Below are 20,334 nucleotides of genomic sequence, written 5' to 3' on the forward strand. Positions count from 1 at the left end.
ATAGATAGTGTAAGTGATAGTAGCGATTCTGACAATTAATTTGGTATATTGCAATAGTTTATTGACTGTAATAAAAGACTGTGATAACGTGTCAACGTCAACGCGCTGGTGGGGAGTGACCGACTCGCTTGGGTGACCGACTCGCTTATGAACCACGTTATATCCCTTTTGTTTGTTTATTTTTTTTCTATCATTTGGGGTGATTGGAGCAAGCAGACAAAGTCAATTTTGTGCAATGTCACGCCATCATCACCAGCATGGTCATGGTATTCTCACGGTGCAACTTGGCAGCATATCATATCACTCTTGCTCATCATCCGACCACCCTTCAGGCATCCATCCAATACGTCTGGGCTTCCACATACCCAGCAATTTGACTGGCCCCTGGACCTTTTCCTTTTCCTTGTCTTTCCACTCACCGTCGGCCTGTCCAACAGGCATTGCCTCAGCAATACTATCCACGTCGACATGCATTGTCTGGCTTACACTGTCGTCCTCTCTCGCCGCAGCAAGCACAGCGCGCCACGACTCGACGTTGGTGACGTGTCCAGCCTCCAGCAGCGTCTCAGCCATCCGTAGGCTCCAGAAAGAAGGGGCGGAAAAGAGTCTTGCGAGTAGCTGCTCATGCGTTCCATGGTCCGACGAGTGTCGCCGTGCGGGCGCCCAGCTGTCAGACGTGACGACGTGTAGGGCCCACGCCAAAAGACCCTCTTTTACGGGGTCCCTCTCTGGGTCCACGGTTGTTTGCCCGTCTGAATTCATCTTCTGAATGAGGCGCTCCACCAGTACATGGACAGAGAGGACACGCGGTTCAGACCAAGCTCCTGTGCTAAAGGCAAGAAGCAGGGGCGTCCAGATGAGAAAGGCTCCCGACATGCTACTGCCCAGTTTCTTATCCGAAGGAAGAATCATCTCGGCGTCGACTAACTGTTCAACAAGGACACGGCGTACTTGGCTAAGGGGCGTGGTGGTTGTGTTGGATGAGAAGCGCAACATGTAGGTCGACAGGGCGGTTTCGGCAGCCGTGCTTTGCTCTTTTCGACGCTTGATTTCGGCCTTTCTGTCCTTGACATAGGTCTTCAGAATGCCTTGTAGCCTGTCCTTGATGGCGTCTCTACTCTCTACACCCAGCTCCTCGTCCTCGTCTGCGCGTGCACATGTAGCGGTGGTGAAGGCATAGTCCAACTGGGTCCAGTACCAGTCCCATAGCCACTCGAGAGATTGGGTAGCGGCGCGCTTCAACTCTGCCAGCGACGGAAGATGCCGATGGACGATGCGGTGTCGTGTTTCCAGTAGAGTGAGGGGTAGCTGGAGCGACTTTCCAGAAGGGAACCAGGAGGGGCGGTCACGAGTCAAGTCGATCTGGGTGTCTGCCAGACCGGTTACAAATCTACGGGGTTGGTGTCATCTTTGTCGGTTCCGACTAAGGTTGCAGCATGCAGGTGGGAGAGAATGTGGGCGGAGCAAGACGAACAGGTCGAGTGGCGCGGACAAGGAATGCCGATGATAGAGTTCCAACTCGACCACGGCCAGATGGGACAAGGATCGGGTGTATTACGAGAGAGAGAGAGAGGGAGCGAGGGAGCTGACGTTGTGGTGAAGAAGGCCTACCTGGATAGTGCCGTGGCATAGAGCAGGCGCAGGGCATTGTGCGGCAGAGAGCCCCTCGCGTCTTGCAGCATTACATCAACAATGTCTGCCGTGGACTCGAGCAGCAGAGGCAGGCCGTCTGGCTTGCGCAACCGCCATGCGAAAACCTAGCTGGCCATCAGCTGACTGGGCAGCATGACGTGGCGGATGGGCCTCTGAGGGGGGGGGAGGGGGGTCGCGGCTGGCTTACCTTGCGGACAGCCCTTTGTCTTTTGGACGTGTCGGAAGCGTACAAGTCCTGGCGTAGCTGAAGCAGCTCATAGCTATTGCGCCATGCCGTCGCCACGAATCGAGTATTTGAGTCCATGGCGGCTTTAATCTGGGCGTGGCGGGGCCCTAACGCGATGTGAAAAGCAGCCGGGTCTGCACAGGCTGCAGGCAGCGATTGGCGGGGGGGGGGCGATTACGTCGCAGATGCGAGGCACGTGAGGACGCGTTGGTATGCACAAGGGCCAAAAGGAAAAGAAGGGAGGAAGAAAAAAAAAAAGGGCCAGTGGTGGGAGTGGAGGGGATTAGCGCCGGGCTATGCCCGGATGGCGGGCATGGCGTGTACTAGTACGTGGTGTATGGCAGTCTGGCGAAACGCAATCTCACCCCATATTCTGGAACCTGTGCCGTCTGAAATGCTATTGCGCGCTACGTGGTTAGCCTCCGGGCGTGGCCCAGGCAGGCATGCATGTCGTCGGCGTCGAGGGCGTGCGAGTGCGAGTGCGGGTTGGGAAAGGCAACTGTGGCGGGTCTCGCCGAGGTTGGGCGATGCAGACGATGCAGAAGCAGAAGCATCATGGAGCCAGATGCAGCCCGTTTGACGGCTCGCGGGCGGTCGGACCACGGCGTGGCAGCCCGCCAGCCAGTTAGTCGGTCAGTCGGTCAGTCGGCCAGCCAGCCAGCCAGCCCGCCAGCCAGGCGAGACGGCACGGCGCTCGAGTCGACGCAAGTGGAAGATGCATTGCTCGACGGATGAGGCTGAGGGGGCGGCATTAGCTGTGGGCGTGGGCGTGGCCATCGGGACTTTGCCGGCGCCTGTGACAGCATTGCGTCGTGCTTCATTTGCGCTGCCCAAACACTGGGACCTGACCACATGGATCCGGATGCCGCGGCGACATGACGCCGACGCGCTATTTGCTGCTACTGCTACTGCTGCTGCTGCTGCTGCATCGGCGGCCTGAAGAGAGAAAATGAGACAGACAGAGAGAGAGAGAGAGAGAGACCTAACCTGTCGTCTACATGGCAATACGTCTACAGTCTGCGTCCCGTCCTCACAACTGACCATGTCCCGTCATGCTAACATGTCTTTGATTGCTTTCGCCCACGCCTTCTGCTATGCTACTAGTATACAGTACAGTCGCGTCTTCCATCTGACCTCGTGTGAGCGATACGCCAAGTCTTTCTCTCCTCCTCCTCTCTCTCTCTCTCTCTCTCTCTCTCTTGTTATGCCTGCGAAGGCTGGGTATCTCCATCTCTGTCTCTACCGGTCTTATCCGGCCCCCAATCGGGTCCATGCAAAACGCCATGCTGTGCTAAACCAAAAATAGTAAAAATAAATACCAAACCCCCCCAATGCTCCCTTGTGCCCGGTGTTTGAGTAGCACCAAAAGGCCGTTTGAAACCCGCCTTGTCCCCCCCCCTCACAACCACCCGTATCCCAGCCCGCCCTCCCGCACTGGCATCGAGGGCTGCTTGACCTGTTGAAACCACCACTCCTTGGACACGGTCTCGTCTTCGTCAAAGAAGAAGCTCTGGCCTTCCATGCTGCTGGGCGTTTGCGATTTGACATGAACCGCCATGTGCTGCACCTGCTCGTCCACGGGCGGCAAGGGTGGTGACGGCTCCTCGACACTGCCCTCGGAACTTGCGTCATCGTCGTCCTCGTCGCCATCCTCTTCGGGCGGCTGCCACGTTTCTTCCAGTTTGAGGCCCTTGCCTTGGCTGGGTGCCCCCCATGTCAGAGATGGCTCGGGCGCGTCGTACAGTCCCAGGGCCACTAGCTTTTCGCCCTCCTCCTCCTCTTCCCCATCCATGTCTTGGTCTTGCTGACCCCGGTATGCCATGGCTCCGTCATCCTCGTGCCCCTCAAAAGCCTGTGCCTGGTTCTTCTGTGCCCATTGCTGCAGATACCACGGCAGCGGCTCCGACCTTGGTGTGTTGGTGCACGAGTTGGCGTAGCCGCCTGTTTGTTGACACCATCCATAGTCGGAACCAGCTGGCGCACTTGTCATGGGCTCCAGCATCGAGTTGCGTGCTGACAGCGAGTAGTAGTCGGAGCCATGGCAAGAGTTTCGTGATGGCGAGTAAGCTTGTGACCACGGCTGATGCGTCATGGGCTCAAAGTAGTTTGTTGCTTGTTGCACAGCTTGTTGCTGTTGTTGTTGTTGTTGTTGTGACTGGAGCTGAGACGAAGCAGGATGCCAGCTCACAGGTCGCGTGGATTGGGGTCGCTCTTCGGCCTCTTCCGCTTCTACGCCAAACATCATCCGGTAGTGGTCGTCGAGCGTAGCATACAGCTTGGTCTCGGACGTCGTCTTTCTCCTCTCCATGGCCTTTGGGCTGTTGTGGTGGCTCTTTGTCTTTTCAATCCGTGACGAGCGGCATGCTGCTTGGCTGACTGAGCCACGCGAGGTGCGTCGGTGGAGCTGTGATGGTTGCATGTGGCCAGACATGTTGGCGAGATCGTATGTTGGGAAGCAAGTGGTCATGTATTGGTGGTGGTAGTTGGGGGGGTGTGTGTGATGAGTGTTGATGTATCCTCAAGGGTTGTAGGCGTGTATATATGTGTGTGTGTGAGTCGGTCACGATCCGTCAGGTCGGACTTTGTAGAGAGGGTGCCATGGCCTGGGGGAGGGGGGACATCTGCATAGGTATATCGAGTGCCAAGAGATATAGACGGATTGGGAAGGGTGGGATGGGGAAATTGGAACACTGTACCCTCGCGGCAAAAGTCATGGTACACGGAGAGGCAGGCAGGGCTAGGGTAGGATAGGCAGAGTCAAGAACAAGTAATAGTGGGATAGATGCAGACAGGGAACGGGTGCGTATTGACTATACGGAGCCACCAAGGCATGGCTCGGAGGAAGTGGGAGCGCTGCGACGACTAGGGCCAGTGGCACGGCTGGCACCATCAACCAGCGACATGGGTGCAGAAAGCGAAAAGGAACGCCTGCCATGACCAAATCACAGGGCAGGGAAGCCGGGCGAGCAAAGGGACCATGTATCATGGCGCAGCGCGCGACGGAGCATCCGTGCAGCTAGACGACGGCCGGCTCTTGTCGAGACAGGGCAGGACTGGGACTGAGACTGGGACTGGGACTGCAGGCCAGGGAAACCACCACGGGTGCAGGCCATGATGGCAGAAAGCGGTAGTGCGACTAGGCCGAGGTGGGACTTGCAGTGCGACTCAGCTGGGCTCCACGCCGGGGGGGGGGCGCGCGAGTGTCGTGTGTGAGAGCGCATGGGTGCGGGTGCGGGTGCCTGTGTGTGCTGTGTGAGCGAGTGCGTGAGTGTGGGTGTGAGTGTGTGGGCTGTGGGCTGTGGGCTGTGGGCTGCGGGCTGCGGGCTGTGGGTGTGTGTGAGGGTGGGTGGGTGCCGTGGCTCTCCAGGCGGTCTACTAGCCCTGGCCGTGTTGGACAAAGGACGGTGGGTGCATGGCGGCGGCGACGCCCTCACTCGGTAGTGTCATGTTTTAGCCGCGCCTGAGGGGGAGAGGGGGGGGGCATCAACGCAACGCAACGCACGCAACGCAACGCAGCGCAGCGCACATAATCGCCAGGCAGTGGGGGGTTGCAGAGGCCGGCGATACTCGTACCCTACTGGAGAGAGGGAGGGGGGGCCAAGGCCGCCAGCCAGCCAGCCAGCCAGCCGGGGCGGCGACGATGTGGATGGGTGGTGTTAGACGAGCCTGTGTGGCGGCGGCGGCAGCTGCAGCAGGAGCAGGAGCAGCGGCATCGCGAGATCAGGGGCGTCGGCGGATGGATGGATGGACGGATGCAGTATTAGATGGATGATGGCGGTGGTGGTGGTGGAGTGGACGGGGGAGGGGGGGCAGAGTTTGGCTGGCGGCAGTAGTTTCGGAAAAGGGTGGAAGAAGCGGATAGCGAGGTTGGGAGCTGGGCTGGGCGACGACTGTGTTTTGGCGAGGGCGGGCGTGCAGCCAATGAGAGGCAGGCATCCACAGGCGCAGTGCCCCCCCCTCCCCCTTCCCCCCAGCACCGGCACCACCACCACCACCACCACCACCACAAGCACCCGGCACGCTGCACCCACTACTGCCCACGCCTAACGCCCATGTACGACCGACCACTGCTAGCTGCTAGCAGGTATGGAGTAGTCTGCTATGTATGTATCGACTAGGTGTAGTGCAGCACGCACCCGGCTCCCAGCACCCTGCGCGCCCAGCAGAGCAGCACCCCAGCAGCATCCCAGCGCGGCATCCCAGCACGGCATCCCAGCAGCCCAGCACCTCCTGCTTGGTCGCGCGTGCAGCCGGCAAACCACAGCGCTGGCCCATGGCTATCCAAGCGCGATCTGGGGTGGGCGCTGGGCCGCCGCCGCCATTGGCTCTGCGCCTAGACGAGCGCCTTCCAGAAATCGCCCCTGCGACTGCGCGACGTGCAACGGGGACCGCGAGCCCATGACAAGGCGCCTTTGCAGAGCGAATGCAAATGCACCATCACACACACATGCATCGCCCGCCTGCGTCACACACCCAACGGCGCGACCAGCCCAGAGCCCACATTGGTGCAATCACCACGGTATCCTTGGCACACCGCACGCCTGCCCGCCTGCCTGCCCCTCGCCCTCGCATCAGCCTTGCAACCCCCAACATCGAGCCGCCCCCCAGTGCCAGTCCGCCCGCCCGCCAGCCAGCCAGCCAGCCAGCCAGCCAGCCAGCCGCTCCGTCATCACTCACCCTCTCTCTCTCTCTCTCTCTCTCTCTCTCACACACACACACACACACACACACACACCTTCACGCGCACCCACACCCTCACGCACTCACGCAACAAGCCGCCTGTCTTGTCCGCCGAAGCATGGACTGCCGCCCACGACGGCTCGCGCCCAGGCGCCGCCTCGTACACGCACACTGGGGCCTGTGTCGAGCCTGCCCACCCTGGCTGCACCTAGGCACCGCCGAGCAACACTGAGCGAGAGAAAAAAAAACCACTTTAACGTTTGCCCAGCGCCGTGCTCCACTGCAGCACGCCTTGAAACCATGTGCACGCTGCTAACGTCGAGTATCGGCCTTGGACAACCGAGCCACCGGTCTGTTGATCGAAACACGCCCATTGTGGGCCTCCTCCACGCTGAACCGCTGCATCACCTCCCGGCATTATTGACCACCGGGCTCACTGTGCCCGACATGGCGATACGCGCGTTCACAAAAGTGGCATGTCATTTTTTCTGTCCTGCTCAGATCGTCGACCATCGGCTACCCCACCGCCCCCCCTTGCGCCTACTATAGTCTGTACCCCTCGACCGACATGGGCACTTGGGACGGGATAGGTAATCATGCACGCCGGCACATTGCTCACCTGTCGCTGCTCCCCCCCTCCCCATCACAACCACCACGCCTGCACCGGCCTGCCTGCCTGCCTGCACTACTGTAGACGCCAAGCACAGGCCCTTTCTCCTCAGGCCTCCCTGGCCACAACCCCACGGCGACCGCGCCCAAACCGGCAATGCCGTTCGATGACCAGAAATCCCCGGAGCGGGCTGATGAGATGCAGCCGAAGCGCCGAGAAGGAACCCTGGTTTCGTCCCGCCTGAATGATCGGCAGCGGTCCAACACGGGCACAAGCATGGTTTTGGGCGTGGTTCAAACGAACAGCATTCTGTCAGGGGGGGATGCTGGCATGTGCTCGCCAAAACAAGTATACGGACTCTGATGGATGCCATTGTCTCCCTGCAGCACCTCCCTCCACCATGGCATATGCCCCCCCGAAAAGAAAAGAAATCGAAAAAAAAGCCTCTTATCAACGGCCACTTGGCTGCATCAGAACGAACACCCCCGCGTAATATCGCGCTCTCGACGTTGACATGGATGCTGCGGGCAGCCGGCTCCCGCCTGCATCCTGTTTGATTGATGGATGGATGGATTATTCGTGCCAGCGAACAATTCCGACATGACACGTCCAGCCTGGTCAAGACTTGCAATTCCCAGCGTGGGCGTCAGTGAGCCATATTGCCAGCTAGTGCGACCCGTAGGAGAACGAATCGCTGCGCCCTATCCCGTGATGCAGCACATCCCGCGTATCACACACGCCCACTATGACTCTGCACCAGCCAGCCTCGGTCATTTTGGTCGACGCAAAAAAAAAATTGCGGCGCAGCTGTGCTACGCTGTGCACCACACAAGAGGTGTGCTGCTATGTACTGAGCAAAATAAGCACCGAGCTGCCACCGGAGAGCCTGCTCTGCACGGCAGCCCGTCGCTTGCTTGCTCGTACTCTCTTGGACACACACACACACACACACAACGTCTCCATGTGTGCGTGTCTCCGTCTCTCTCTAGCCGGCAAACCATCGCATCGAGGTGTTGGTTGCGTGCTGACCTGCATCCTGCCGCTATTCGTCAGCTGCTGGCGAGTCGGCGAGTCGTGCATGGCTTTGGCACAAGACAGGCTTTGCAGGTCATGGCACTATTGGGGCGACGCCGTGCCTCGCAGCCGTCTTGTGCGCTGCTGGTCTTGGTCTCATCAATCGAGATGATCAAAGACTGTCGTTTCAACAAGGCCGTCTCCGGGCTGCCTCGGTCGGGCGCACTCTGGTTGGGTTTTGACGCGGCGCGGGTCCTGCACTCCGCCAGCTGCCCATCTGTACCAGGCCCAGTCCGGCAATCTGCAACACGGGAAAGGAACCCTGGAATGACGTACCAGTACGCGGTCCACGAGTCGGGTGGGTCTCAAACGTGGCGTCTCATCGTGGAAAAGCCCGTGGAAAGAACAAAAATTGCGGTATAAGCGGCACCGCCTACGCTAGCCACTCACAGACCAGCCATCACGATACCCTGCCGATAACAAAGGCCATCTCCACATTGGGTCGGCAGGGCCATTCTCTGCGGCAGAGGGGGGAGGGAGGGTAGCTGATTTGGCCTCCACATGCGTGGTCCGACACCGACTCTTATTTTTACTCTTGCAGGCACAGGCAGGGTGGTGCTGCCGCCTCGCCCTCGTATTCTAGTAGGTGTACTTACTGCCCCCCCCCTCGTCCAAGCACAAGCACAAGCACAACACCCAGGCGGCCTCGCAGCAGCGCGAATGCGTCGGGCGCTGGGGAACGCAAGGCTAGCCACAGGCGCAGCACGAAGCGAGCAAGTTGCATCCATAACAAAGAATGGGCTCGGTAGCCGCATTATTTGTGGATGACGACGATCTCGAGTAGGGTTGGCTCGCATGCCTGCGATGCGTGGTCTAGACCCCCCTCCCACTAGGGCGACGTCAAACGCGAAATTCTCTTGCGGGCGCGGCGGCACTTTATCCTTGGGTGCAGGCGCGAGCATTAGCCTCACCAGGCGGCTCGACAAAGGTCGACTTGTTCAACGTCGAGCATCAGGCGGCCAATCGCTGTTCTCCGTCGCATGCTCCCGGGGGTGCCTTGATCAGCAGCCACACTAATCGTCGGTGAGGGAGCCTCCTGGCGCTCGACTTGACATTTGCCGGTTTGAGTCGCACTATGCATCTCCAGCACCGCTTGCTAACCCATCTCTAGCTCGGGCAGGCGTGGGCAATGGCATTCGCACATGAGTGAGTGACATGCGCGCTGATGGCTATACGCTATTTGGCCGACTCAGCAGCCGCCTGCTCGTCCATGTGCAGGTTGCAGGTACCGTACATGAGCAATAAAAACGCACGCCGCCATGTCTTCGTATCCAACACTCTCATTACTTTTGCACAAGCCCCCTGTCAGTGTGACCATTGTAGGGATCAGAGAGTCGTCTGTACTCGGCTTCACACGGCGCGTCGCAGCTGAAACTTTGCATTCGCTCGACTTTATGCTAAGTGCCCTGCCACCACAGCAGATTCAGCCATGCTGCATCTCCGCAAAACCCGTCTCCACTCTTGGGACGAGGGTGGGGGGGCGTGGTGCGTCGGGTGGTGACTCGTTTTGAGGCACCATGGGCGTTTGTTTTACTTTTTTGCCGCTTCACAGTGAACCAAGCTGGACCGGTCGCATCGCTCTTTGGTTCGCTTTTTTTTTTCTCTGACAGCATCCCAAGGGATGCAACGCGTACGAGCGAAGGATTCCGGCCGTCGTCATGAATCAAGGCAGGAGGATCAAGGCGCCTGCTGATGCAACAGGCGCCGACATGGCAGCTAATATAGAAGCAAAGTTTTTTCTCAATCAGCAGAGCAAGCAAGCACACACGCACAGCACTCACCACCCTCTCTGACGGTATCCGAGGTCGGGCCAGCTGGGCACACGACGCTTACTCGGTACGGTTACACGACCGATCTGACCCTTTGTAATACTGCGCACCAAAGCGGAAATGGCACTCCGCTTTAATCTTCCAGTGGCCGCCCCCTAGTCGCAATCCTATACAGCAGTCAGTATTCGCCTGTAAGACGTGTGCTTGGAACCTGCCAGTCATGCATCCCACCGCCGTCACATCAGCCGATGTGTCAAAAGCGACGCCAGTTCGGTGCTACTGCGTGCATCCCGACGGACAAGGGCACTCCTGGATCTGCCAACTGAGACCTGCTCGCCCGGCGGCGACACTCGTTTGCAGGTACCTCGTCGTCAGGTGTCATGACGGTGCAGACTGGGCCCGCGGATGCTATGCATGCTAGGCCTACACTACACTACCAGCTACCTCCATACCTGCACCATCCGGTTTTTCACCTCACCAGATCGACAAACCGCCTGTCGCTGTGCCTCTAGGCCGCCTCCAGCAGGCTAAACCGTGCTTACGTGGTTGATCACAAAGGCTGCCGCAACCACTCAGCACCGGCTGCATGCTCTATTCCCATAGCGAGCAAAAGCAGTCACGCCTGCATGGCCCTGATTAGCGGGGCCTCTGTATATTGAACGCCTATTTTGTGTTGGACAAAGGGAGAAGCCGGCGTGCCGTGGTCATCAGACTGGCTGGGAAGGCAGTTGTGGGGGGGGGGGGGAGGGAGGGGGGAGGGAAAAGGCGGCAGGCCGGGCACCATAAGCGACTTGCGTACACTCTGCGCAGCGATCAGGCCTTTTTGTCTCGGGGGCCCAACCGATGTTTTCGCGCCGCTGCGGCTAGGTCCATGTACGAGGACGCGCTCCACCACCATCGCCCGCCCGCAACACTACCCCTCCTTTAAGTAGCGTCGACAGCGATCCACGGCCTGGCACAACTTGGAACTGCCCACCCTCCCAAACAGACCGCTCGAGCATGATGGCGACGACACAGCAGGGTGGCTTATCCTCCGGTGTGTGTTTCATCACCCTTTTATTTTTCTTTGCTTCCGCTTTTCCCGCTGCCCACCTGGTGCCCAACAATCAGTTGCTAGCCTGTTGATCGCATCCATGCCCACACCAAGTGGCACCCTCTGTGGTTATAGTTACCCACCATATATACACCATCGACCCCGTGGATACATGCAAGCGCGCCCGCTTTGCGAAGCTGCGTAGTCCATCCTCCAGACTAACTTTTGCCATGACTTCAGCTCGTGTGTGTGTGTGACTTTCCGCATCCGTGGATACCCTTTCACGCTTAACGCCAGCGCACCCGTTGGCCCTGCGTGGGTTATTGCTTTTAAACCATGTCATGGTCAATATACCCTGGAACGTGTTGGACCGTCGACTGTTATGTATCACATTGAGTAGCTCTCCGGAACCAAGAATGTCCGGATCATGGATGCAACTCACCGACAATCATACCTCTACACGATTACGAGTAGACCCAAGCCTGTTGCGCCCACAGTCGTCGCCCACACCCATGCTACTCCTTAAACACAGCCAAATCAAAGGCTGTAACACTGCCGAATATACACCGTACACGGCTTATGCGCAGGCATAATGGTTGGTAATATCCACAGGCGATTGTGGAAAAAAAATCCATGTCAGATTGCCAAAAGAAAAATTATGTTGGGCGTACCATTTGCTTATTCGCCCAGGCCATGAACTTGTTTTGTCGCAGCCATCACTCGCTCAATCATTGTCGTTTGCCTAGCAAGCGAAGTAGCTCAGGACCTTTCCGCCTCCCCCGATTACTCGCAGCCAGGTACACGTATGTACACATATGTACAACACCTGACGGGCCGATACACATAGGGGCATGCCTATAAGAGTCTCTTATTGGACAGTGCCCAAAGAGGAAAAAGCAGTGCTTTCCTCGCCACCACCACCGCCACGACCCTCGTTCAACGGCTCGGGAATAGAGGGGGGAAAAGCGTCATACATGCACATGCTGGATTGCTGACGAGGTATGTAGGCCAAGCTTCTGCTTCCATGAGGGGTGTCATCGGACGGTGTTCGGTAGATGCATGACTGCCGATCATGACGAAGCACGCCGCAGTCTCGTGTTCTTGACTTTTTGTTGGAGCGCGAACCCCAGAGTGGTAATCCGCAAATGCTAGCGGTGAATGGCCTTATAAGGGTCAATTCCCATGCGACAATGGTGGGCGGGGGGGTTTAATTTTCTTCCGCGCGGAGTCGGGCCTAGGCTATCCTTTGTCACGCACAAGCATACCAGGCACACGATGAGGTGAGATCTGCAGTGTAATCGTGACGTCGTCGATCTTTGTACTTGTGAGATAATATCTGCCTTGTCTTAATAGCCCGGAAACCTAGTGCATAGTACTCACATACTGTATGGCATTGTGCCCACCAATCGGGTGCACTGCACATACTGACCGGCCTCTTGGGAGTCTGGCACTCCACACGTACGTAAATCTTACTTTCCCTTTAACACACAGACGCGCAGTGCCTTTGCAAAGAAAAAAAAATCGATCGGCGAAAAAAATCACAGCGAGACCCCCGTATTAGACATGATTTTATGAAGCCTATCGTGCGGTAGGATCTCTTGTCGATCCTTACCAAAGCACAGTAAGCTGAAATGTAATGCAATGTCTCTTTGATCAAGCAACTATCCGCTCTACAGTACATTTGCCTGTAGTCATGCTCATCTCTTGCTCGCTACACATTCCTAAGCCTCCATGTACCCATGTGTCTGTGTGGAGCTGGTGAGGTGATATTTTTCTCATCATTGTACACCACCCTTTATTTTTTAAAAAAAAAAAAAATTCTTCCTCGCCGAAATTCGTATTCTGCCGTTGAACCAGCAATGGCCCAAGGTCCATACCAGATCTGCGTTGTTCATCTCAATCCTTCGTCTGACCTCCCTTCTGTGGCTCCCTCATCATGCAAAATAACGTAACGGCGTCTTTCTCATCCTCGCCGTCCTTGCACTCCATCTCCCTCACAAGCCTAAACCCAAATTTTTCATAAATGGCCACATTCGGTATCCTCAGACTACTCTCCAGATAGCACCTCATGCCCTCGTTATCCGCTCTCCTGAGCACCTCGTCCATCAGCGCGCGTCCCACGCCTTTGCCCTGCCACTCGGGCAACACGGTAACAATGTTACAAAAGTAGTATCCGCGCTCATCTGTCCAGAGTTCCTTTTGGGCCTCGGCTTGCCGCTCTTTCCAGATCCAGTAGCGCTTGGTGTTGAGACCGCCGCGGCCGAACCACAGGTTGATCCTGATCTGGTTGAGCCAGAGGTACCAGTACGAGAGGTACAGGGACCATGATTCTGGTTCCGAGGTGCGCCGCGGTGGGAGCCACATTGCGCAACCAACAACGGTAGAGGGCGCCGACGTGTCGCGCGCCACGAGGAACATGCCGTGGGCAATGCCCCAGCGGCAGCGCTGCCAGAGCGAAGCGCGGTTGCGCGTCAGCGAGATTTTGCTGCGGTCTGGGTAGATCCAGTGGTTGTAGGGGTCGTCGGCAAAGGCTTCCTGGATTGTCGTGATTGCGCCGTCAATGTCGCCTTCCGTCATTGGAGATACCTGAATCGCCATTGTGAGCTGCTAGCAGTGGCAATCCAATGAGCTGCTGGTGTCAGTGATGCTTCACGGCGGCGGCGGCGGCGGCGTAGTAGATGGAGGGGTAGAAGGATGTGCTAAGAGCAGCGAGATCCCAGGCCGAGTCATGGTGAGTACGGCTTTTTTGCGTGAAGCCCGTTGCATGCAGCTGTGGATAGATGATGGACGGGTTGGGAAGGTCGAAGCGACGTCTGGTGCGGGGCTGTGGATGTGCTGATAACCGTAAAACTGTAAACCACTTTACACGTCCAGATGGCAGCTTTTTCCCCGTATGTCTGGGTATGAACTTTATTCTTCTGGTATTATGTATTTTTGCTTGACCGAGTGTGTTCATCATCTGCAGGGGTTGTGCTACAGAATTGTTGTTGACATACTGTCTAGATGACGCCAGTACAGTTGTCAAGTATAAGTGGACTTGACCCTCAAGTAGCGAATTGCATACTAGAGCATAGAGTATGATGGAAGGAGGCAAAGAGATACCACCAGCGTGCTATAAACGATCAGTCATTCGGGTCTGTACAATCAACGTTGGAGAAGAAAGGGGCGGCTTTGCCGTCAAGACGTCGCATTCAGGTCATGGACTTGCTGTGCAATACTATCTATTCTACAGTCTAGCTGAACTGGTAAGACGTACCATTTGTGGCTCAGATGTTTGTAGTTCCGCAGTTTGCAGTTCAACCACTTAACCTCGCTCTTCTGCGAGATGAAATTACTTTCCACCCTTATCTAACTCTACTTGAGTAATCCCTTTCTTTCTTCCATGCTATTCCTGCTCGACTTTGGAAAGGCTCTGTATAATCTTTGAACCACTAGCGTTCTGGTATAGTCAAAGAATCTGAGGCGAGTGTACCAAGTTGGCTTACCCATTGCCATCTGCATGGTTTGCTTCACGAAATCTAAGGGATATACGTAGATTGGTTTGAGAAGGGCCTTGGGCCAGAGGAATCCTATCACAGTATAGTGACCAACATCACATCATGTGAGATTTTGAGATTGAAAACTAGTTAGAGGCTGATCGACTGTGGCCCCAAAGACCTAATAATTTTCTTTATCATACTAGATAAATAGAGTACCGTGCTGACAACATAATACTACACCAATTGCATCGTGGAACTGTGAGATACTGATGTTCCATAAATATTTTTCTCTCTAAAGGCTTCGTTGGAGTGGAAAATAAAATGCGCCAGCTCTCTCTAACTTACAACGCTTCAGGGCTGGAAATTAGAAAACGAGCATCGTAACGCTAAGTTTACTAGGGTCTCTAGAATTCGGGTACAGCTCGCGGATTGATCTCTTCGGGATTGTACGTCGAACTTCACAGTTGTTCCCCACCGGGAGCCTATCATGCCTGCTCTACTCCCGACATCAGCAATACATCGGGGACCTGTTTGATCTTGTCAGTGCCTTACAGACAGGTACACGTCAGGATACAAGCCAATCTAATCTCATCATATGTAGAAAGGGTCAAGTCACATTTTCATGTAAGAGAAACTCCGCTAATTCAACAGCCATCGTAGTGTATCAAATAGGCAGGCAGGCCTTCGTTACTTAGTGCTGCAGCCGAACAAAAACCGAGTATCAGTACCCACAGAGAACTGGCTCCACTCCACTTACGCAAACTGCATCCAGCACAATGCCAAAGGAAAAAAAAACATAAAACAGCGGGTATTCGCCAGTGGTCACCCGCCTGCCTACTCACCCGCCGGTCAAAGTTTTCTCGTGTGGCGATCGAACGGGAGCCGGAAATCCACTTTGCCTGTGGTCGTATGTGAAAGAGCAGGGTGTCATGCTGTAGATAGGCAGGACGATGACTCGGTCCGGGTCAAGCAGACCGCTCCACCTCCCATGCGATACAAGACGTCGCAGGATAAAGGGGGAAACCGTGAATTGAAAAGAAACGAATGTGGCACAAGCTAGGCTGTAGAAATTCCGTGCGCACGTTTCGAAGCAAAGTCGACATCTCTTGCGATCCCAATAGCATTTTTTATTCCATGAGAGTTTTCTTAACACATAATCTATCGCTCTATGAGCTCCACTCTTTAAACGCCTTTTGCTTTTGCCTGCTATTCCACTGCAAAGTCCTCGATATGCTGTCAATCCAATCTGTCCTCCTCTTGTTCAATGGCAACACACTTGGAAACGGAAAACGGCTAGCACTGATAGTAACGTAATCACCAGGCTTGAGCTCTACTCTTTCTCTTCCGTCAAAACTGGCCCAGGAGCTCGTCCTTGCGTCATAGGGTACACCACAGCGTAGCACAATGGTGTCGGGCAGGATAATAGGTCGAAAAGAGAGCGTGTGTGCGCATATCGCCGTCACGAGTACAACCGGGTTGTCAGGATGACAGAGTGAGCCGCCAGCTGCGAGGTTATATGCGGTGGAGCCGGTGGGTGTGGATACACAAATGCCGTCGGCCTGAACCGTAGTAAAGTGCTCGTCATCGCCAAACAACTCGATAGACGACATGGTTGGGTTGGGCCCTCGGTCAACGACCACCTCGTTCAAGATGTTGTGCGTCCCATCCGAGTAATGCGTATGGTGGTCCTCCGACTCTTCGCCAATTAGCTCCTCGACCAAATCGCGTCCCTTGCCATCGCGCTGTTGCGACCGCATCACAGTGGCTTCAAAACGGAGACGTAGGCTGACTGTGATACCATCTGCGAAAGCCAGAGAGAGTGATTGCGGGTACAATTCAAAATCGAATTTGGTGAGAAAGCCGAGAGATCCTAGTGAAAAGGCAATGGTTGGAGGCACGATGCGCTGGAAGAGCCAGGATGCGTACAAAACCGTCCCGTCACCGCCTAGCTGTGCGCTTGTCAGTAGTGCGCGGTGAATATGATTGCGCCGTCATACCGCCAAGACTATATCAAAGGTCTGTGGCCTCTCGGCGCACATCTCGTTGGTCCAGAATTTGAGACGATTCTTGACTCCGTCTTTTTCCAAAAGTCCAGCAGTGTCGAAAATGTTGTTGTCCTTGAGCGTTTGCTCCACATAGCTACGCCTTGTCAATGGAGCACTTGCAGCGTAGAGCCAAAACATACACTGTATAACCCGAATCCTTGGTCAACAACCACTCGGTGACCTCGCGAGAATGCTTGATAAGGGTTTCGTCGTGGGCTTTGCCTAGTATGAAGATATTCTTGACGTGCAGCTTCAGGCGGATTTGCGAGAGCTTCTTGGACAGCTCTCGGATGCCAAAAGCCATGTCTGAAAGCTCCTTCTTGGTCAACAGCCGTGAGTGCTGGGCCTGCTGGGCATGTTGAGCGCGCGACGCGTGCGGGTCCTTGTCCACGCGGCGCTCTTGGGCGAGGCCTTCATAGGACTGCGAGTGGTCTTGAACGGGCAAGCCGTCGTGCTTTTCGAGTAGCGAGTGGACAATGCAGGCGGTCGTGCGGCGGTTGTTTTCGGGGCGCGACGTCATCTTGCCCGAGGGATGCGGTGCGAGCGAGGCTTTGCGGCGATGGCCGTTGTATCCGCCCTCGAAAACCACCTGGCGACGTTGGTCAGGGGGAGAAGCAAAACCCAGGTCGGGGGGCGTAGGTACCTCTAGCGCATCGTCATGGCTGTTCACGCTGGCGATACTCTTGGAGTCTTGGTCACCAAGCTCGCTCTCAATAAGGAAGTTAGTCTCAACGCATCGTTATGACGTCTGCCAGACGTAGGCATAGGTACCTCGATTGCCCCCTGGATGTTGGAGCTGAGTTGGTCGAAATAGCCGGGCGGCATGATTGCTGGCTGGAGCGCGCAAGGACAGAGCGACTCGAGATATCAGAGGTACCGCTGGTGTTCAGTACCGCGTCCTTTTGTAGCGTGTGCCGTACGTCGAGGGCTGCAAGAACTGACGCGCTGCCGCGGCCCACTTTCTGAGGGGCAGCCGGTGCGACCCCGCCGAGTGCCAATCACAACCACCAAGCGCCGATGAGATGAGCAACAGGCATTCTTACTCAGCTCGCACTCAATTGCCCTCTGGATTATCTGTGGCCCGTATCCCTGCAGTCGTCTTGCTGACAAACAGTGCTACTGCTATAGCGGAACCTCCACTGACTCGAGCACCTCCTCGATGACGTCTTCGACCGTGACACCTTCGAGGACGGCCTTGACAGCTTCCAATGAGCTTCCCCACTGCATGCTGCGCTCGTTCTCTGGCGCCGTGATGACAATGCGATGCGGATAGATCTTGCGAGCGGCCAAGGCGACCATGGACGGTGAGATGTAGTCAAGGCCATGGAGTGGGGCGAGCGTACTGCCACCATCAGCACCGCTCACTTCCCGGAGCATTTTACTTACTGTGCCAATGTGTTGAAGTGTCTCGTAGCCAATGCCGAGACTCCTCCTGCAACTGCTCGATGCAGTCTCATGAAAACGACAAGGTTATATAGGTAAGCCCGAACCTCCGAGCTGATCTTGACTTCCAATGTCAGCTTCGTCAGATGTGCGACATCCTACTGTTGTCAGTTGCTGTCTTCTGCCATGTTATCAGAAAGAAACTTGCCTCTGGCGTAAACAAGGCAGTCTGAGCCTTGTACTTTCCTGGCAAAAACAGAGGCGTGCGCACCACCGAAGATGTCGAGGCACCGTCGTGAGAAACGCCTTGCTTCTCCTGCAGCTCTTCAAGATTCGGTAGCCCGTCTTCAACCTGGTGCTTGTGCGAGATGAAAAACTGGTCATTCTATGACAGGTCAGAAAATGCTACAAGACAATGTACTGGTGACCTACCAAGTGCATTGTCAGTCGTGAACTTCCAGAGGCATTCAAGGCAATAAACAGGAACGGCTTCGGAGCAGCATGTACAGCTGTTCGGGTGAAGTTACGTTTTCCTCGCAGAAGCTAGCCAGTCGTTAGTCAAGAACAATGCGCAAAGTGGTCATCGAACCTCTAAAGCTTGGATTTGCACTTGCTCGCTTGTGTGGTTCAGATTTCTTGCGATGACGATATTTGCGATGCGTTGACTCTCCAGCGGGCTGATCGGGATGGGCGACTTGGATGTCCGCACATCATGAATTCCTGGCGTTACTGATAGAGATGAAAACTGCTGGTTTGTGAGCTATAGGCCTGCAGACCTACAAATACTGAGCCTACCTCGCCTCTTGCTCTTTCAGATCTGCTGTCGAAATATTCATCCTCCTCTTGCTGAATCAATATACCCTTCCCAAAGTCGTCCAAGGTAGTACTCTCATCGCATTCCAGGACTGCTGAAGCAAGCCCAAACGCGTTTGACGCGATCTGTTTTTGTCAGGCATCGTCAGACTTGATAAATCAAAAGGACCCACTCACCAGTCTCAATTCATCCTGTACACTGCGCGTACTTTCTGCCTCGGTCTCGATGATGCAATGTTGGTCCGCGACCAAGCAGATGAGAACAGCAAGCTCCAAATCGCTCAGCGACTGTACTTTCTCCGTGATGTCGTCGCCAGATGCATCCATCGTGAGGCAATCGTATTTACGGCTTGCACTACTTGTGCAGTCAATCCGGAAGCTAGCCGTAAGGTTCGAGGTTGAGAGCACTTGGTAGCCGTTCCTCCCACGCGACGTGCAGACAGGGGTTAGGTGACGCTATGTCAGATTAGGTTTAGAGCTATCGTAGATTTCAACTCCACCCATCAGACCACGGCATGAAAATAGCACGAGGGTCCTGAAAAGTTTTTCTCGTCTATCAGAGATGGATGTTCTTTTCCATATCCTATGAAGAAACCACTATCGACATGTTTGAGTTTCCAAATGTAGTATTATATTATCTAGCCTCAGAAAACGCCAACAACACCACAACAATCGGCCTAATGGCCCAATGGCAAGGCGCTTGACTACGATTTCATTCGATATCAAGAGATTCCAGGTTCGACCCCTGGTTAGGTCAATTTTTTTGCCATCCTGAGCACCTCGAAGTGTGTGCAGCAGCAGGATAAGGCGGCTATATCATGGCAGCAGATTTTTCACGTAACAGCACACTATGTCAACTTATCCGAGCCGGGGCTAGTCAGTAACCACCTCATTTTTTTTGACACTTTGAGCTAATAATTTCCAAATTTCGGTCGCTAGACAATTATATTGATCTTCAAGTTGGAGCATATTATAGACAAAGTACTCGACTCAGGCCCTTGAAAATCCTCCCTTTACATCACCATTCCTGCTCACGCCCCTCGTGCATCACTCTTGAAGTTCGCTAGACTTGTCTCCATCACCAGGAGTTTCCTTCTTTAGGGCGTAAACCAATCGAAGGCTCTTGTACGTATTCGAAGGAACAGGTCTAGGAGCTAGCGGCAAGTTCAAAGGCGGAAATGCATCGGTAGACTCATTCGCTCTGAGCACTCGATTGCGAGGAACTGACGGCGGAACCTGTTCGGTGGTTTGCTGGATAGCAGGCTGCTCTTGGCCGTTTCTCGGTGTCGTCGCCTTGCTGTTTGTCGCACGGCGCTGCTTGGATGAACGCGCAGACTTGAGCTCTTTCAGCAGCGTCTCAGCGTCTTGTATCTTGGTCTGCAGGTCCTTCTTCTTTGCCTGCGACTGCTGCAGGTTGGTCTTGGTGGTGCTCAGCGCATTCTGCCAGACTGCAACAAGGCCACCGAGATGCTCGAGTTCAGCCACACGCCGCTCATACAGTGTCGTTGCCGAAGAAGAAGAAGAAGAAGAAGAAGAAGAAGAAGAAGAAGAAGAAGAAGAAGAAGAAGA

General features: G+C 55.3%; 9 protein-coding genes and 1 non-coding gene across 10 annotated transcripts; 3 read left to right on the forward strand and 7 right to left on the reverse strand.

Annotated features, from left to right (window-relative positions):
- Window positions 1-34: 34 nt before the first annotated feature.
- SETTUDRAFT_163217 (uncharacterized protein) lies at window positions 35-2,048 on the reverse strand. The gene is made up of 3 exons (XM_008027471.1): window positions 1,841-2,048; window positions 1,612-1,757; window positions 35-1,390 (listed from the first exon to the last, which is right to left on the reverse strand). The coding sequence occupies exons 1-3, from the start codon at window positions 1,955-1,957 to the stop codon at window positions 301-303; spliced, it is 1,353 nt and encodes a 450-aa protein (XP_008025662.1). The 5' UTR covers window positions 1,958-2,048; the 3' UTR covers window positions 35-300.
- A 1,012-nt stretch (window positions 2,049-3,060) lies between these two features.
- On the reverse strand, window positions 3,061-4,441 carry SETTUDRAFT_163218 (uncharacterized protein). The gene has a single exon (XM_008027472.1). The coding sequence runs from the start codon at window positions 4,308-4,310 to the stop codon at window positions 3,279-3,281; it is 1,032 nt and encodes a 343-aa protein (XP_008025663.1). The 5' UTR covers window positions 4,311-4,441; the 3' UTR covers window positions 3,061-3,278.
- Window positions 4,442-6,638: 2,197 nt separating this feature from the next.
- Window positions 6,639-7,646, reverse strand: SETTUDRAFT_171415 (uncharacterized protein). The gene has a single exon (XM_008027473.1). It carries the CDS (start codon window positions 7,540-7,542, stop codon window positions 7,057-7,059), a length of 486 nt encoding a protein of 161 aa, XP_008025664.1. The 5' UTR covers window positions 7,543-7,646; the 3' UTR covers window positions 6,639-7,056.
- A 1,856-nt stretch (window positions 7,647-9,502) lies between these two features.
- Window positions 9,503-9,754, forward strand: SETTUDRAFT_153918 (uncharacterized protein; the record flags this gene model as incomplete). The annotated part of the gene is made up of 1 exon (XM_008027474.1): window positions 9,503-9,754. One exon carries the CDS (start codon window positions 9,503-9,505, stop codon window positions 9,752-9,754), a length of 252 nt encoding a protein of 83 aa, XP_008025665.1.
- Window positions 9,755-11,100: 1,346 nt separating this feature from the next.
- Window positions 11,101-11,643, forward strand: SETTUDRAFT_163221 (uncharacterized protein). Its single transcript, XM_008027475.1, has one exon. The coding sequence runs from the start codon at window positions 11,462-11,464 to the stop codon at window positions 11,636-11,638; it is 177 nt and encodes a 58-aa protein (XP_008025666.1). The 5' UTR covers window positions 11,101-11,461; the 3' UTR covers window positions 11,639-11,643.
- Window positions 11,644-12,941: 1,298 nt separating this feature from the next.
- SETTUDRAFT_19732 (uncharacterized protein) lies at window positions 12,942-13,643 on the reverse strand (the record flags this gene model as incomplete). Its single annotated transcript, XM_008026753.1, has 1 exon — window positions 12,942-13,643. The coding sequence occupies one exon, from the start codon at window positions 13,641-13,643 to the stop codon at window positions 12,942-12,944; it is 702 nt and encodes a 233-aa protein (XP_008024944.1).
- Window positions 13,644-15,656: 2,013 nt separating this feature from the next.
- Window positions 15,657-17,531, reverse strand: SETTUDRAFT_163223 (uncharacterized protein). The gene is made up of 5 exons (XM_008027476.1): window positions 17,341-17,531; window positions 17,213-17,278; window positions 16,710-17,158; window positions 16,522-16,663; window positions 15,657-16,473 (listed from the first exon to the last, which is right to left on the reverse strand). Exons 1-5 carry the CDS (start codon window positions 17,392-17,394, stop codon window positions 15,691-15,693), a joined length of 1,494 nt encoding a protein of 497 aa, XP_008025667.1. The 5' UTR covers window positions 17,395-17,531; the 3' UTR covers window positions 15,657-15,690.
- A 160-nt stretch (window positions 17,532-17,691) lies between these two features.
- SETTUDRAFT_153922 (uncharacterized protein) lies at window positions 17,692-19,092 on the reverse strand (the record flags this gene model as incomplete). The annotated part of the gene is made up of 7 exons (XM_008027477.1): window positions 17,692-17,911; window positions 17,956-18,110; window positions 18,161-18,337; window positions 18,385-18,495; window positions 18,542-18,697; window positions 18,748-18,891; window positions 18,943-19,092. The coding sequence occupies 7 exons, from the start codon at window positions 19,090-19,092 to the stop codon at window positions 17,692-17,694; spliced, it is 1,113 nt and encodes a 370-aa protein (XP_008025668.1).
- Window positions 19,093-19,439: 347 nt separating this feature from the next.
- On the forward strand, window positions 19,440-19,522 carry SETTUDRAFT_t14. Its single transcript has one exon. It is a non-coding gene; the product is annotated as a tRNA-Arg (tRNA).
- Window positions 19,523-19,812: 290 nt separating this feature from the next.
- On the reverse strand, window positions 19,813-20,261 carry SETTUDRAFT_19735 (uncharacterized protein; the record flags this gene model as incomplete). The annotated part of the gene is made up of 2 exons (XM_008026754.1): window positions 19,813-20,184; window positions 20,229-20,261. 2 exons carry the CDS (start codon window positions 20,259-20,261, stop codon window positions 19,813-19,815), a joined length of 405 nt encoding a protein of 134 aa, XP_008024945.1.
- Between the last annotated feature and the right edge of the window lie 73 nt (window positions 20,262-20,334).

The sequence above is a fragment of the Exserohilum turcica genome (assembly GCF_000359705.1).
Source record: "Exserohilum turcica Et28A unplaced genomic scaffold SETTUscaffold_2, whole genome shotgun sequence".
In the NCBI taxonomy this organism is placed as follows: Eukaryota; Fungi; Ascomycota; class Dothideomycetes; order Pleosporales; family Pleosporaceae; genus Exserohilum; species Exserohilum turcicum.